This window comes from Nuphar pumila, chromosome 4, assembly GCF_984573655.1.
Source record: "Nuphar pumila chromosome 4, dmNupPumi1.hap1.1, whole genome shotgun sequence".
NCBI lineage: Eukaryota > Viridiplantae > Streptophyta > Magnoliopsida > Nymphaeales > Nymphaeaceae > Nuphar > Nuphar pumila.
In genome coordinates, this window is record NC_143252.1 from 34079017 (window position 1) to 34097910 (window position 18894).

The 18894-nt window shown below is 40.0% G+C and overlaps 1 protein-coding gene across 1 annotated transcript; it reads right to left on the reverse strand.

The window, feature by feature from the left end:
* Nucleotides 1–727: 727 nt before the first annotated feature.
* Nucleotides 728–17333, reverse strand: LOC149839925 (uncharacterized). The gene is made up of 3 exons (XM_090004953.1): nt 16872–17333; nt 16626–16767; nt 728–756 (listed from the first exon to the last, which is right to left on the reverse strand). The coding sequence occupies exons 1-3, from the start codon at nt 17331–17333 to the stop codon at nt 728–730; spliced, it is 633 nt and encodes a 210-aa protein (XP_089861079.1).
* Between the last annotated feature and the right edge of the window lie 1561 nt (nt 17334–18894).

Here is an 18894-nt window from a genome sequence, read left to right on the forward strand (position 1 = left end):
TACCCCGACCTCTTTTAGCTAATATATTTTTCCATTTCTTCATCCTTCTAACCGGAGCATCATTAAGCCTTCGCCGAATATGCCCAAACCATCGTAAACGATTCTCACATCTTATTTTCAATGGATGCAACGCCTACCTTCTTACGTATTTCCTCGTTCCGAATCTTATCTTGTAGTTTTGGGATACCAAACTATAATTTATTCAAAGACAGGATAAGTTAATGAATATTAACCAATTGTATACTTGATAATGATCTCATTTTAGGACCCATAAATTGAAAACAGACAATCAACTTGGAGAAAGAGAAACATAGAGTGGGTAAACAAGTTGCTGTATAGTTTGCAAAGAATTTGTTTGAACTCATAAAATAGACTCGATAAGCTAACCACATGGGACAGGTTAAATGCTCTAGCCAGCTTTACATCATAGAGTTAATGTTTCATTTACAAACAGTAGATGTAGAGTTCGAATTCCATTGTTGTTAACTTTTGATCAATGTATCTTTTGGTAAACAAGTCAGTTTGACATCAACTCAAAAGGTGTAGAGTTCAAGTCCTATTACTTGAAGTGTTGTGGCTAAACAACCACGAATCTAATTGCTCAAATTTGATTTCAACAAATTTAAACAACCCACCAGACCGTTCAAAAACAAATGCACACAAAAACAATAAGAAGATAAAAAAACAAAAAAGCATAAATTACCACACCAAGATTTAAGTGGTTCACTCACAAAGGATCACATCCACAGGCAAAACCTGCAAACAAGATTCCAATAAAGAGATCACAAGGAAATTACAACGAAGGATCAACAACCTTACATTCTCAATCAAATGAAGGCCCAACACCCTACAAATACAATCAACAATCCCACCAAAAGATACTGCCACAATGTACTTTCACCACCTAAGATTTTTGATGTCAAACACTCCCAAAAACACCTTTGGGTCTTAGAGTATGGATGTGCAAAACTTTTAAAAATAAAATGCCCTTTAATATCAACTTCTACAAATAAAACTCAAATAACAAATTACTCACTAACCCCAAAGAAAAAAGATGAATGAATCATATCACCTAACCCAACATGCAGCCATTGTTAGCAAAACTCTGTTTAAACAGGTTCATTTCAATAAAACTTTGAAAAAAAAAAAACTGGAATTCCGTCTTTTCAAAACATCAACAAAAAAATGTGTTCTTTTTAAAAGAATCATTTATAACAAGAAAATCTACATTTAAACAAAATATTGTTTAAAATAACTCAATTACTGATCCAATTAAATCAGATCTTAGATTCATATCATAACCATTCTTCAATTCGAATCTCATAGTTCTTGTAACCTAACTTATTTTTCATGAAAAAGCTCATATATATGTCAAATTTTTTGCTCCAATTTATAAAATTAAAGCCGAATTAAACTCATATGTATTTTTTGCCGACCTTTTTTCGACTCGTTTTCTTATACCATTTTCAGCCATTTTTTAATGCAAAACCTTTCAAATAATGTATTCAGTTTTAACAATTTTTTGCCGTTTTCGCGATAATTTTTTCTTTTTTTACACAAGTCAGCTTGTGCTCAGCTGATTAAGCTCGACTTAGTCACAAGATCTAAAACGAATCTTGACCACATCAAGCTCCTCGGTCAAAAGACCAATTCAAAGTCCTTCTATCAAGTGGGAAGCTTTTTTTCTTTCTTTTAAGAAAAAAGAAAACTTTCATGGTGGTTCTTGAAGCCAGCTTTAAGAAAGATCCGAGGGACATTGTTTTCCTGCAGAGCAATGTTGTCAAAATAATATTTTTTTTTTTAAGTATTTTATATTTATTAAAAATAGCCATTCAAGAGTGAAATGTATCAATTTTCTGCCGGCCCATACTCACCGATACACACAACACTGCTGCGGAGTTCATCCTCCAACTAGAGATGGCAGTGGACCCGGGTGGGGAACAAGGTCTCTACCCCTGTCCCGTCTCAAAATCCTGCCCTCTATCCTTATCTTCATCCCTGCATGGGTTTTGATTTTAACCTTCATCCCGCCTTCATCCCTGCACAAGTTTTGATTTTAACCTTCATCTCCATTTTATGTCTGCCATCCCTGGTCCAAACGGGACGAGGCGAGGTGGGACCCAGTTTCCCTTCGATCCATCGTCATCCCTAAAGAAGGATTGGGAATAGGACGGGACAAGGGAGGGATGGGGCGAGGGAAAGCGTAAGTTCATCCCGCAAAGGTTTTGATTTTAACCTTCATCCCCATTTCATGACCTCCATACAAAAGAGCTAGGCGAGACGGCCCCCCCTTTCTCCCTTATCCACTGCCATCCCTGCGTCCAACTAAAAGTGAAGATCTTTTTTCCTTTAATCCGATTACGGTAGTGCTATCACCAAGTAACACAAAAGACATAGTGGCATGATTCTTAATATAAGTATTGATTTTTTTTACTCACTTTTTTTTTTTGCTAGATCAAGGGAAAAACCCTCTGCCTTGATTTAGAAAAAAAAGGTATGGCAGGTTGAGCCAGCACTACTAGGTCTTTGTGCCGGGTGCAGTTTCTGCGGGTTATAAATTTAAAAAGAAAAAAGGAAAAACCCTCTCATTACTGACTGTACTTTGACTGGCCTCGGTTGGTAAAACCTCGAGGTTCCCCTGCCCATCAAAAAGTACACCCATCTTTCAGCTTGGACCTTGCAGCAAAGGACGCCCTTATTGGGTTTCGAACTTCGAACTTGAGACCCATTTGTTGCTTTGAAAAAACTAAACTGCTGCAATGCGTAGTGTCCTGCTCCATTGAAGGTTTTCACCCCCAAAGAACAAAATACTTTCATCTTTCCTGATAATTGACCAAATTAATATTAATTGGTTTTGTGCAGTTGGCATAGATTATTGACATGTGATTCAGTTAAGATCTTACTATAATATTTAGTATAAATATTTCTTTAAGGTCCTATTTATTTCAACCAATTTTCATGAGAGAAGTCCACGCTGTCAGGAAATTAATTAACTAACAAAAACAGAAAAAAAAAAGATTTATTGAAAATGGGTGATGAAAAAATCATTGAATAATTTACAAAAAACTGTCAACTTATGAGCTATTCACAAAAAGCAGCCTACTGCTCTCATTATTACTTTTAGTTGTTTGCTTTTTATATATTATAATTCAAAGACGTGTAGCCTTAAAAGAAGTTATTTGCCTTCAAGAAATTGACTGAAATGCCCACAATTTCTATTTGTTTAAGGTCCTGTTTGGAATCTGGGTGCTGGGATGGGCGTTTATGCATTTGGTGGTCTCTCAGGTAAAATTTTGGTCAAACTATCTTGGTGGCCTTGTTTTGAATCTTGATGCAGGGAAGGGCGTTTATGCATTTGGGATGGGAAGTGAAGCCCTGTCTTCTTTGTATTTATACTAAATCATAGATTTGGCAACTGCTACTTCTTCAAATGCATAAACACTCACTAGACTACATAAGATGAATTGTTTAAAGAAAGGGACGGTTAAACGTAAGGGTGGGTACAATCGGCCGAAAAGCCCGATGGGCCAAGCCGACCCGGCCTGCCATGGGCTAGGTTTCGGCCATGATTTTAGGCCCAGGCCCATTAAGTACCAGGCTGAAACCCAGCTCGTTATATACGTGGGTCAGGCTCAAGCTGGACCGTGCTATCGGGCCAGTCCTATGGGCCTGAGTTATTTATTATTTTTTAATAATATAAATTTTTTAAAAATTAACTAGCCGTTAGTAACTTGGATAACTATTATTATTTACCTGTATGAAAATTTGCTATTTGTTAATTATTATTATTTACCTAATTTGTTGCACTAATTAAGAATTAGTTGCATAAAAACTTACTATTATCTCATTAACTTATAATTTCAGGCAAGCATGTATACATTTTAAAAATTGGGCTGGCCCGCTTATTGGCCCATTGGGCCAATTATGGGTCGGGCACCTGGCCAAAACCCAGCCCAATAGTAAGCGGGTCCGGCCCCTATGCCCACCCCTATTTAAACGTAACAACATGGGACAACTTTTTGTACATATCCAATAAGTTAGACCGCTTTCTATAAATTACTCAAAAATTGTGCATATAGGGGTGGGCTTACTTAGGGGTGGCAATCGGGTCCGGTTGGCGGGTCAGCATACCTCAACACGAACCCAACCCGTTTATTAAACGGGTCGGCTGTGGCAAACACGAACCCGACCCGTTTATTAAACGGGTCGGCTGTGGCAAACACGAACCCGACCCATTTATTAAACGAGTAACCTGACACGACACTGTTAACCCATTTAATAAATGGGTTGGGTTGGGTAAACGGGTTGACGGGTTAGTTGGCGGGTCAGGTTCGGGTAAATGGGTTGGCGGGTCGAGTTCGAGTAAACGGGTTGGTGAGCGGGTCGGGTCGGGTAAACGGGTTGGTGGGTCGGGTTTGGGTAAACGGGTTGACTGGCCCGCCTAACCCGTTTATTAAACGGGTCAGCCGGGTTGGCATACTCCTAACACGAACCCGACCCATTTAATAAATGGGTTAGGCGGGTCGACCCATTTACGACATGAACCCGTTTAAGCCAAACCCGAACCCGGCTAAGAAGCGGGTTGGCGGGTTGTGTCAGATTTTGCCACCCCTAGGCCTACTTAGTGCACTATGGTGGTGATTACACATTTATGTTTATCCAAACAAATGCAATATGAAATCCACTAATGAGTGTTCCCTCAAAAAAAAAGAAATCCACTAATGAGTTGAGTTGAAATGTTGTTCAGCGCGGACTCTTTCAGCGTATCAACAGTTATTCATTAAAATGGTCAGTCTCTCAACCATAAAAAAATCATCAATTACTTAGCATAATTATCCACTGTATATTGTTGACACCCAGAATTTTATGGGTGACTTAAGTCACCACTATGACTAACCGGAAATGGGATGGCTTGTTCACACTCCAAAGCTTTCTGATGTGAACTGAAAGAGTTATCGCATGCAAGGAGCGAGATATACTTCGCAAAATGATCCGTTTTACATAAGGTTGATCAATACTTTGGATACAATTTATTTGAATAATGAGAGAGAACCTTTTTTATAAAACTCTCGCAATGAATGCTAACATATTTTGAAGCATTTTTTTTGCTAAAATTTAGATTTTACGGTAATTGGTTTTCAAAAGTACACCTCCCAATAAACATTACAAAAAGTTACGAGCAAAACAAGTTTTAGTTTCAAAAAATAATTTTAAAAAATAAGAATCACTTCAAATCAATTTTTGCTAACCAAATGGCCGATTTTGACTCTAAGCTCAAAAAAAGAGTTTTTTTAAAAGGAAAAGGTTAACAACACACTTAACCACGCAATGCATGGTTTGGGAGCTATGGCTGGAACACCACACCCGAAGAAGGGCACAACCAACCAAGGCTGACAACAATTGTGTGTATAGACTACCATCTCCTGGCGGCAATATGTGTATTGCTTCTAGGTGCAATACCCATTATTGCCGCCATGCAGCCCCTCTTGGGGGCCGGCGGCAATGCCTTCTAGGGAGCGTGGGGACATGATTTTAAGGCTTTGAAGGAGGGTCCAAAGCTATAAAATACCCCCATCCTTCCTTGCTTGGCATCCCAAGTTACTTTTAGAGTTTTCTAGCCTCTCTTGAGCACTCTAGTCCCATAGGGGTGGGTCTGAAGGGTTGAAATGAAATTGCTTTGGTTAAGCCGACACCGGTTGAAATCTCGTCTCTCACTTTTTTTTTCTCAGTGAGTGTTTTTAACAACGGGCAGAACCCTCACCACAATGCAATATGCAATAGCCACAAACTGCCACCCGTTGCTATTTCTCCATTTTTTGTAGTGAAAAGTGATCTGATATCCCAACTGTTCATTGTTTCAATCCCGCCGTCTCCTGTGCAAGTTGTGGAACCCACCAAAAAGTGTATTATGAGATAAAATAAAAAAATGGCTACAATTATTAATAAAAAACTATTTCATATGGACAAATCAAATTATTTGCTGCAGTGAGGGCTGGGCTAGGACTGGGCTAAAAAATGGATAAAAATCTATTTCATATGGAATCAGGGCTGGGCTTTTACAAAAAAAAAAAATTAACTGTTTCGGGAGGCAGGACTAGGCTACAGCCCAGTCCAGCTCCGCCTATGCTTCAAAGCCTTTATGCCTAGAGACACAATCCCATCTTACCAGAATTTTTTTTTATGAAGCCGAAGCAAGGAAGACCCTGGGGTGGGGCCCCACGACCACCCTGCCATAGTGGCCCACCTCTGAAAGCTACGAACAAACCCATGGGCTCCAGTGAGGTTTGATGCGGAAACTTCATCTCAGCACCCTCACAACCACCCCCAAATTCCAATGGCCACACGGGTGACCCCCGCTGTGGTCCATCTCACCCGATTATTGGATCTCCCCTCAGGTGCACCAACCCAAATGAAATGCTGAAATTTTTTTTATGAGCCTTTCTCTACTTTTTTGGGAATGGAAAATATTTTGCATATAGCGAGAAGGCATACCATAGAGAGAGTGTCTGACCAGCGCAACACGTCCAGCAATAGCAAGTGTTTTTTTTTTAAAGGCAAGTTGGGGTTAGGCAGACCCCCTTGAACGCCCCAAATTCCCAACTTGTAAAATCCTTGGATTTTTTTAGAATTTTTTTTTTTGAAAACATTGCGCAAGCAAAAGAACTATAAGAGAAATCAGTTGAAAAAGTTTGAGCGAGTTACAGAGTGATCAACAAAAAGAAACTTTCTTTCACTATTGATTTACAAAATGAGACCAATAAAAATGCACATCAATTCATTTACAAAAAGGTCTCTCCAAACAAAAGTAGAAGATTCTTTTCAAACCATCTGCCAAGACCGCGTACGTCCAAAGTGTGGGTCAAAAGTCTTTGCTGCTCAGCCGTCACGATCGCACCTCTAGCAATCATCACATGTATATCCATGAAACAGGGTCAGTACTCTTGCGAGTTGGTGAGATAATATCTATAACTATCCATTTATGAAAACACAAGCAATAATAGCATGAATGCAAATATCAATAAGCTAACTATCATAAGTAACCTTAGCATGATGGAACAGTAAGAAACATTTGCAATAATTAAACAAGTACAACAGTAACAAGTAAAGAACAGTAAGCAACGGAAGTAATAGGCGATAACATCAAGTAATTAGCATGCTGAGACAGTGAAATTAAGCATCTAAACAACTAAGTAGTTAAAGAACTAAGAATTGAACTACGACATAAGCATTAATTCATAAGTTAGTAGTTAAAAAGTTAGTTTAATTGTTTTGTCTTGATTACTCCTTCGTGTACGCGAAGGAACCTCATATTCTGTGAAAAATACCGTCAGCATTTTATTATTCTATATTATGTGATAACTGGGGTACCTACAGACCGAGTAAACCTCATTAGAGCAGTCCGTAGATGAGAGAAAACCTCACATAGGTGACAGATTGCAATCCACACTACTGCAGTATCTGAGGCACCTCAAAAGGGTCACCTCTACCTTCCTAACTCTGAGTGACTTAAGGTCAAAGGACGCCTTTGCTCATTAAAATGTGTCATAAAATCGACCGGTCACTCAGGGTTGTATCATCCACCCTCTCCAAGGTGAACCGTTTTGTGAATGGGCGACCAAGTGATTTATCTTTTTAGGGCTTTAGTTAGTAAATATTCTCTCATTTCGAGGCACTTAAGCCCATCTGGCCTTATGTTCCCCATAGGGCAACACGAACACACTCAAAGGTCTAGCCTGCTCATTCACGTGCTCTAGCACAAACAAGCTAAGAGGTGCACTTCGCCGGTGAAGGCGACATTCATCAACATTATCATTTTAAGGGGTGTATGATATATTTCAAACCAGTAAGTTCAACTCACGAGGTGGGTCCAATGTCCACACATAGCTTGTTAAAAAGATTACAACATACAACAGTCTCTAAAGATATTCATATCCATACTATGTACCCCATGTCCCCTTTGCATATTCAGGACGAATCAAGTGTGCATCATGTGTCAACTATAAATGCATGCAAATCCATTAAGCATTCATAGCATGATAAGAACATCTTGAAGAATAAGATACTTAATATACATACATGTTTAATTCAACACATTTTAGTTTTGTGACATGATGTGCCAAAGTGCTCGTGAAACTATCAAGAAGCATGTTGTCATTTCTATAATTTATACGACATGTTATGAAAACTTACGAGACTTAAATCATCATGCTTACAATGTAAAATTTGTAACTATGCCATGTAAGGTGCTTCATTAAGCATAATTTAAAAACATCACAATGTTGAATACCATGCATATGATAGAAATCTCACTGTTGTGTCAAGTAGTGAACGTGTGATATGGCATAATCGCGTGTGTTGTAAAAAGTGTGTCAATTCCATTAACATCATTCATGAGACAAGTGCTTATGTAAGTGTTTCGATTTCATCGGCATACTTTTGACAATCTCTTAAACGTACTCAAACGTGAATTGTATCAACTAAGCACACCATACATGTTTCGCATCAAGATCGTGCCAAATTGTGGAATGTACCTTAGCAACCAAATTTGATACACAAACAACCATAAATTCTTTTTGCATATGATCTTTGAAACATACCATAATGCCCATTTCACGTGCTAAAGTGAATTATCAAGGTATGGTAGCACGCAGGGTGCTACCACAGTGGTTGGGAGGAAGGTCAACTGAATCCCTCGCCTACGTAGCTCTCAAGAGGATAGGTTGGTGCCACATCACCTAGTGGTTGCAGCAAGGAAAGGTAGGCCTCCACTGAGTCTAGCTGTAACGCCCCAACTTTTTTTATAGTAAAAATTTTGGAGTAAATTTTTTTTTTTTTGAAATAGCGGAAGTGCGAAAAACACAAGTCAGGCGCATTACAGGGTAAAACAGAGAAGTACTAAACATGCCATTCATTAATTGAAACATTAATGTCATTAATTACATCCCATAACAGAAATGTAAATCTACTAATCAAAGTTCAAACATAAAATACTGAATAAATGAGATCTCTTGGCTTTATCCAAAACGACACCCCGATGCTCCAATTAGTTGCTACCTGAAAAACATTTAAAGCAGAAGGGTCAGACTCCCCTGTCTGCGTAAGAAGCATTATATTTATATGTGGTGCTCAGTGACCTGTGTACAAATATATGCAAGTACTGCAGATATAACTAGCATGAAAGTTTATAACATTCTAAGAAGATGATTATGCTTTCTAATTCATGATACAGTGCAAAGGATGACTGAACTAGAGGTATATTTATCCACATTAATACAAGTTGTAGATTCCACAAGTTTTACTAAAGTCAACTCAACAGAATGTAATTCTTCAGAGATAAGTTTCTAGTCAACTTAATTTATTTAATGTTTATCTTACTCTTACCCTGTGGGTACGCACAGGCATAGACCTTGTAACGGACCGAGACCATACGGGGGTCTATTATTTAATAACCCGTATGACTAGCCGTACGGATATCCAAAGGGGACGGTCAGTGACCGAGAGAGAACTCCCCAGTGGCTAGAACAAAAATTAGGATGCACCCTGTACTTCTGCAGAAGACTTGGATCTACCACCTAGGACATACTGGTAGTCCTGGTCCCCTAACTTCGTGGACTGGGGACAGGGTGAGACGCCTAGCTCTCACAAGAACAAGAATGTCCACGAAGCTTGTACCACCTACCCTCTCCAAGGTAGACCATGGGTCCAGTAACATACACCATCTTTCAAGTGTACCCAGAGCCCTGTGAAACCAGTAACATATACCATATTTCAGGTATACCCAGAATCCCACATATTTAATTTATATGTGTATAAATCTTCATTCTTGTTTGTTTGGATCCAGTAACATACATCTTCTTTCAGATGTACCCAGAACCCTAGGAAACCAGTAACATATACCATCTTTCAGGTATACCCAGAATCCCATATTTAATTTATATGTGTATAAATTTTCATTCTTGTTTGTTTGGATCCAGTAACATACATCTTCTTTCAGATGTACCCAGAACCCTGGGAAACCAGTAACATATACCATCTTTCAGGTATACCCAGAATCCCATATTTAATGTGTATTTATTCTTATATGCAAGTCTTTGCACCACAGAGGACTTTCAAAACCCCAATTCATACTCAAGTTGGTCTTAGTATATGCACATTACCCATCGAATGCCTCAAAGGCACCGACAACAATTTCTCATAATTCTGGTTCAACTTTGTGTCGAGTACTTAAACATTCGGCATTTTCAGTTTTGTTTATGAGCTCGAGTGTACGTTTCGTACCCCCACTGGTTATGCCGCAACATGGCAATATCCAACTTTATCATTTGTGTTTCATGTATTGGACATAATCTTAAAGTCCATATGTGAATCACTTATTTAGTTTACCATCAAAACTATTTTTTTCATAGATATTTCAGTTGCATTTCGCCTAAAAAGTCTTTAGAAAACTTTTTTAAAAGAACCCCTTCATGAAAATCCTTTTAGAAAACTCTTTACTCAAATTTTCATGTTTATTAGTCGACCAATAGGCTCACCGGTCGACCAACCCTTTTGGATTCAAATCTTCTAAGCAAAACGTTATAATTTTTTTTTTGTAAAATTAGTCGACCGAAGAATTTATCAGTCGACCGGACAGAATGTCTGTTTTCTGGAAAAGTTTAGCAGCAGTCGATTGAAGGGTTTATCAGTCGACTGATCATAAAATTAGTCGACCGAAAGTTTTATCAGTCGACCGGACAGAATGTCCATTTTTTTTTTAAATTTAGCAGCAGTCGACTGAAGGGTTTATCAGTCGACTGAACATAATATCAATTTTCTGAAAATTTTAGCATTAGTCGACTGAAGGTTTTATCAGTCGACTGATCAGAATATCTGTTTTCTGGAAAAAATTTAGCATCAGTCGACTGATCAAAATGTCTATTTTCTGGAAAAAATTTAGCATCAGTCGACTGAAGGTTTTATCAGTCGACTGATCAGAATGTCTATTTTCTGAAAAAAATGCATCAGTCGACTGAAGGTTTTATCAGTCGACTGTTTTCTGGAAATTTCTGTAGTAGTCGACTGAAGGTTTATCAGTCGACTAACTATTGTCTCAGTCGACTAATTTTGCCATTTTTCTGTAACTTTTTAAAAGGGCGTATCTTTTTATTTTTCAAACATTTTGATCATTCTAAATGGACTGTTTTGCCACCCCTTTCATCCTTAATGTATGGAATCTTTCAACTATAAATATGAGTGCATTCCACACTCAAAAACATCGAATCTAATCGAATTACCCAATAGGAATAATATATCTTTATTTTACCATGATGTGAAATAGCAATCACGTATACATAACTTCAGACTTGATTAAAACCATTCGATCTACAAAGTAGGAAAGGTGTATTGAACATGAAAATACAACCAAACAATAATTTCATGAATAATAATCCAAGATACTTAAGGTTCCACGCCATTTGCCTACTTTATTTTTGTTTCGATCTTGAATCCGTCATGGCTAACACCCACACCAAAAATATATGCATTTTCCTACATAGATTCGAACTGTAGGTTTTGATATGAGTACTACATATTACCAGGTACACATATAGAAACAAAATGCCCTTACAAAGAACACCACAGTGCCCCAACGTTGGCCAAGGGTGAGAACCATTGGCTGAACCACTACATATTGACCTATTCGCAAGTAGGTGTTTCAACTCATGTCACCTGGGTCTCAAGGCCCTAAACATACCTACATATAGGTGGTGCTTGTCGCGTAAGCTCCATGTTATTGCAACATAGATGTGCAACAAGGCATCAAGCACTTACATACAAATAGCAATGCTCCTTACCTCTTTGGAGTCTCACGACGGCAAGGCTGCAACCCCTTCTCTTCGTTAGAGCGGCACCCCTCGTCGATAATGAATATTCACGCGTTCAGCAAGGGAGGTCCACACCGTCCACCAATGGAGGTCGACCACCACCGAGAGAGAGAGAGAGAGAGAGAGAGAGAGAGAGAGAGAGAAAACCGTGTTTCACGATTTCTAAAAGAAAAACTTCTTGATTTGTCTCCTCTTTCTTAGGTGGAGTTTTAAAACTCAACCCTAAAAAAAATCTCCTCCAAATCCCACGATCTTTGTTGGGATAGCATCTCTTCCGATTTTGCCCTTTACTCCATGTGTCATTTTTTTCAACTTCCACTCTCTTTTTTCCTTATTGTGGTACCCCTCATCCCCTGATGCATGGGATTCCCCTCTATTTTTGGTAAGGTGAGAGGAGTTGCTCATGTTTTTGGTGGAGAAAGACCAAAAAGGTAGGGTTTAATTTGAGCCCACGTTTTTACCCTTTTCACCAAGGTAGAAATCATCACTTTCTTGAAAAAAAATAAATTTGTGCACAAGGGGTTTTGAACTTGGGTTGCAACTCTACAACACTGTGCGTCCTACCATAACTCCACTTCACCACTTATTGTTTACTTTTGCGAAAATATTCTTTTTATGTCATATTGGCACATTTTTCCTTGTTGATGGATTTCTTCCATTTTCAAGTGGACTTTTCACTCGTTGGTTTTAAACTTGCACTCGCTTACTTTAAATGTGCTTCGGATCTCACGCTATCATCCCGAAAGCATCAGGTTTCCTTACTTAGACTAGTGAATCGGGTCGGATCATCGGATCTCACCAAGATCCGGATCCAAAACCACTTGTGAGAGTTTATTATCGGTTTCGTTCTAGAAACCATAAGTCATAAAAATTGTACTGTCTAACTTAAAATCTTACTATTTCACATAACAGATCCCTTTTTTTTCATTTAGAATTTCATAAATTTCATGGGTTTTACATCCTTCTCCTCTAAAAAGAAATTTCGTCCGCGAAATTTGTAATACATATCAATCAAACAATTGAGGGTACTTGTCCTTCATTGCTGCTTTCGGTTCCCACGTGCATTCTTCTAAGCCATGATGTCTCCATCTCACTTTGACTAGTGGGATGATCTTGTTTCGCATCACCCGCTCACTGCGATCTACGATTTCGACCGGTCTCTCTTCTACGGTCAGATCTTCTTGCACACTGATGTCCTCAAACTGAATCACGTGTGACGGATCTTGAATGTATTTTCTCAACATTGATACGTGAAATACATTATGAATCTTGGCAAGTTGAGATGGTAACTCAACTCGATAAGCAGTTTCGCCGATCCGCTCCAATATTGGGAAAGGTCTGACATATCTAGGACTCAACTTTCCCCTCTTTCCGAATCTGAAAACGCTCTTGGTCGGCGATACCTTGACAAATACTGCATCTCCCACTTCGAAGCTAAGCTCTCTGCGTCGCTGATCTGCATAGCTTTTCTGTCGACTCTGTGCTGCTCTAAGTCAATCTCGTATCTTCTGTATTTGTTCAGTGTAATGTTGAAGTACCATTGGTGACTCAACTGTTATTTCGCCAACTTCATCCCAATATACTGGTGACCTACAAGGCCGCCCATACAGTGCTTCGAAGGGCGCCATGCCAATACTTGCATGGTAGCTATTATTGTAGGCGAACTCTGCTAGTACCACGTGAGCATCCCATTCGCCTTTCCAATCCAACATACAGGCACGTAGCATGTCCTCCAGTGTCTGTATGGTCCTTTCTGACTGTCCATCGGTTTGTGGATGAAAGGCAGTGTTGAACTTCAACTTAGTTCCCAATGCCTTTTGTAACTGCCCCCACAGTCGTGAGGTAAACCGAGGGTATCTATCAGATATGATCGAGACAGGCACCCCATGTAGTCGTACTATCTCCTGGATATACAGGTCGGTCAAGCTCTCAAGTGACTGATTCTTCCTCATCGGTAGGAAATGTGCTGACTTAGTGAGTCGGTCAACCACTACCCAAATAGAGTCATGGTTCTTTCGGGTTCGCGGTAACCCCATCACAAAATCCATCGTGATATGTTCCTATTTCCATTGAGGAATTTCCATCAGCTACATCGTTCCTCCTGGCCTTTGATGCTCGATTTTGATTTGTTGACATGTCAAGCACTTTGCGACGTATTTAGAATGATAGCAAGAATTAGCATAATCTCGATCTTATATCATAGAAAGAACAACCTAATTAGAACACATAATTTTTTCTCGTGAATTGGTTACCTTGCAACGTCGCGCTTCATACCATTCCACCAGTACCAGTATTGAAGATCTTTGAACATCTTGGTACTGCCCGGGTGAATGGTATACTTGCTCTTATGTGCCTCTCCCAATAACTCTTCTCTGGTCTCTGGATCACTCGGTACCCATAGTCGATCTTTAAACCATATACTTCCATCCTCCTTGCGCTGGAAAGCAGTGTCTTCTTGCAACGCCAATGCCTCCATCTTTCCGTACTGCGAGTCTTCTTTTTGCTTAATCATGATCCGCTCTCGTAGTTCTGATCGTACAGTCAGGCTAGACAGCCTAAGTACGCCGTGATCATCTGAGAAAGGTCTCCATTCTGTGAACTCAGAAATCATCTTCCATCCAAGATTTACCAGGCTAGAAAGATTTCCCCCAGCCTTACGACTAAGGGCATCAGCAACAACATTTGCTTTCCCTGGATGGTACAAGATTGTAAATTCGTAGTCCTTGATGAACTCGAGCCACCTTCTTTGTCGCATATTAAGTTCCTTCTGAGAAAATAGATACTTCAAGCTCTTGTGATCAGTGAAGACTTCGAACTGCTCTCCATATAGATAATGTCTCCAAACCTTCAAAGCAAAAACCACGGCCGCCAACTCCAGGTCGTGAGTGGGGTAGTTCCTCTCATGAATCTTCAGTTGTCGTGATGCATAGGCAATGACTTTGCCATGCTGCATCAGTACACACCCTAGTCCAGTACCAGAAGCGTCCGTGTACACCACGAATCCTCCGCTTCCAAACGGTAAGGCTAACACTGGAGCTGTGGTAAGCTTAGCTTTAAGGGTTTGAAAACTTTCTTCACTTTTATCATTCCATTCAAACTTTACCCCTTTTCGTAGAAGCTTTGTCATTGGCATAGCAATTCGGGAGAAGTCTTGAATGAATCGCCTATAGTAGCCAGCTAATCCTAGGAAGCTTCGGATTTCGTTGACATTCTTTGGTTGTGACCAATTCATCACAGCTTTAACTTTGGCAGGATCTACTGAAACTGCATCTTTCGAGATCACATGTCCAAGGAACATGACTTCTTCAAGCCAGAATTCGCATTTCGAGAACTTTGCGTATAATTGATGTGTCCGAAGGGTTTCTAAAACGATTTTCAGATGTTCTTTGTGTTCCTCCACATTTTCCGAGTATATCAGTATGTCATCAATGAAGATGATGACAAAGGAGTCTAAGTATGGCCTGAATACCCGATTCATCAGGTCCATGAATGCCGCTGGGGCATTAGTGAGTCCAAATGGCATTACCACAAACTCAAAATGCCCATATCTGGTTCGAAATGCTGACTTTGGGATATCTTCATCTTTTATTCTCAACTGGTGATAACCTGACCTCAAATCAATCTTAGAAAAGACTTTTGCTCTTTTCAATTGATCAAATAGGTCCTCGATACGGGGTAGAGGATATTTGTTCTTCACAGTTGCTTGGTTCAACATTCTATAGTCTATGCATAGTCTCATAGACCCGTCCTTCTTTTTCACGAACAGGACCGGTGCTCCCCATGGAGACGTACTCGGTCGTACAAAACCACTTTCCATCAGTTCTTGCAACTGCTTCTTCAGTTCTTCTAACTCTGCTGGTGCCATCCGATAAGGTGCTCTTGATATTGGCTTTGTACCTGGCATTAGTTCGATCCCAAACTCGACTTCCCGCTGAGGAGGAAGTCCAGGAAGTTCTTCTGGAAATACATCGGCAAAATCGCGGACGATTTCCAAATCCTCAAGCGGAGTTAGTTTTGTTTCACCTCCGATCATACTAACTAGGAAAGCCATATCTCCCCGACGTAGATACTTTTGGGCTTTGAGGGTCAAAATAACCCTTTTCTTGATTCCAGGCTTTGCTAATCGGAATTCCACTTCCGGCATATCCGGTCGAGACAGAATTACTTTTCCTTCTCTACAGAGGACTCTAGCATAGTGCTCAAAGAGCCAATCCATACCCAGTATGACATCGTATTCGGTCATATCAAGTATGATTAGGTTGGCAGATAAGTTGTGTTCTCCTAAAATAACTTCTACTTCTGGCATATAGTTCACACAATCTTCATTGAATCCTATAGGGTTATACACTACTAGTTCTTGATTCAATGATTCTGTGGGGATTCTAAGTTGTTTTGCAAAATATAATAAAATGAAGGAATGAGAAGCTCCACAGTCAAATAAGACAAGGGCAGCTTGACCCGAAACAAGTACGGTACCTTGCACAAGGTCTCCCTTCTCCAGTTGGTCAACTGTAGTAGCATACACACGTCCTGTCATGCGTTGTGGGGCCGCCTGAGGCTGTGGTGGTGCACAATGTTGTTGTGGCTGTTGTCCTCCAGTGCCGCGCCGTGCATCATCGGCCAGCTTCTTCCGACACTCCTTAATGTAGTGCCCCATCTTTCCACAGTAGAGACATCTTCCTGTCTCACGGGGACATTGTTGTCCGGGGTGAAAACGGTTGCACTTCTGACACCTTTGATTTTGTCTTGGCATGTGTCGGGTACCTCCGTCATGCCTTGGTTTCTTGGTTTGATGGTTAAAACGTTTTCCACCAAACCCCTTCTTGAACTCGGGTTTCTGAACCCCGATTTTGTTCTTTTGCGACTTTTGTCCCTCCTTCCAGTTGTCATCAAGGAGAGTCGCCACCTGTATGTCCGAGACAGACAGGAACAATCCTTTACAATCTAAGGGTTAACGGTACCTTGTAAACTTTGATGCAACTTATACCATGAAAAGAAATGATCTTTTACCTGGATAGCCTCATCGAGGTTCTTGGGCCCTCTAGTGTACAGACGGTTCCTCAAACCCGCCTTCAAGCCTCGAGCAAATTTCATTGCTCGATCCTCATCCGATGTATATACATTTGGACAATATCGTTCCAAACTGTGAAACTTAGTGATGTACTCGACGAGGGACATCTCACCCTGCTGTAGGTCCAAGAACTTCTGCATCTTCTTTGCCCTCTCGTGCTTCGAAAAGTAGGCAACGTTAAAAACCTCTACGAACTCCGTCCAAGATACAGGACCATCCTGGAACTTGACCGCCCAGGTGGTTTCCCACCACTTTTCAGCATGATCCTTGAGACGATAAGTCCCAAAGTCTACCCGACGCTCCTCGGGCACCTCCAGTACACGAAAGATACGTTCAATCTCCCGGATCCAACTCTCAGCAGCTTCAGGATCCGTCTTTCCGGATAAAGCAGGAGGATCCATGTCCATGAATTTCTTGTAGGACATAGTCCCACCGTTTGTACTCTTCTCATGGGCCACATGTTGTAGATTGTCGCCCATCTGTTGCATTGTCATAGCTTGCTGGCCTACTACTTCAGCCAGGTTATGTAGAGTTTCCATAATATTGTTGCAACGATTTGCCCACGCCATCTATTTGAGCAAATAAAATTCATTATAACATGAGTTATGATTTTTGTGAATTAATCGTACACACTCATATGTTTCTTGTTTCTACATTACAAAACAACTTTTCTACATACTTACAGAGTCATCGCGGTCGTTGGAAGAGCCAAGATCTCAAATTATTCAGTCCTGCTCTGATACCAAAGCTGTAACGCCCCAACTTTTTTTATAGTAAAAATTTTGGAGTAAAATTTTTTTTTTTGAAATAGCGAAAGTGCGAAAAACACAAGTCAGGCGCATTACAGGGTAAAACAGAGAAGTACTAAACATGCCATTCATTAATTGAAACATTAATGTCATTAATTACATCCCATAACAGAAATGTAAATCTACTAATCAGAGTTCAAACATAAAATACTGAATAAATGAGATCTCTTGGCTTTATCCAAAACGACACCCCGATGCTCCAATTAGTTGCTACCTGAAAAACATTTAAAGCAGAAGGGTCAGACTCCCCTGTCTGCGTAAGAAGCATTATATTTATATGTGGTGCTCAGTGACCTGTGTACAAATATGTGCAAGTACTGCAGATATAACTAGCATGAAAGTTTATAACATTCTAAGAAGATGATTATGCTTTCTAATTCATGATACAGTGCAAAGGATGACTGAACTAGATGTATATTTATCCACATTAATACAAGCTGTAGATTCCACAAGTTTTACTAAAGTCAACTCAACATAATGTAATTCTTCAGAGATAAGTTTTTAGTCAACTTAATTTATTTAATGCTTATCTTACTCTTACCCTGTGGGTACGCACAGGCATAGACCTCGTAGCGGACCGAGACCATACGGGGGTCTATTATTTAATAACCCGTATGACTAGCCGTACGGATATCCAAAGGGGACGGTCAGTGACCGAGAGAGAACTCCCCAGTGGCTAGAACAAAAATTAGGATGCACCCTGTACTTCTGCAGAAGACTTGGATCTACCACCTAGGACATACTGGTAGTCCTGGTCCCCTAACTTCGTGGACTGGGGACAGGGTGAGACGCCTAGCTCTCACAAGAACAAGAATGTCCACGAAGCTTGTACCACCTACCCTCTCCAAGGTAGACCATGGGTCCAGTAACATACACCATCTTTCAAGTGTACCCAGAGCCCTGGGAAACCAGTAACATATACCATATTTCAGGTATACCCAGAATCCCACATATTTAATTTATATGTGTATAAATCTTCATTCTTGTTTGTTTGGATCCAGTAACATACATCTTCTTTCAGATGTACCCAGAACCCTAGGAAACCAGTAACATATACCATCTTTCAGGTATACCCAGAATCCCATATTTAATTTATATGTGTATAAATTTTCATTCTTGTTTGTTTGGATCCAGTAACATACATCTTCTTTCA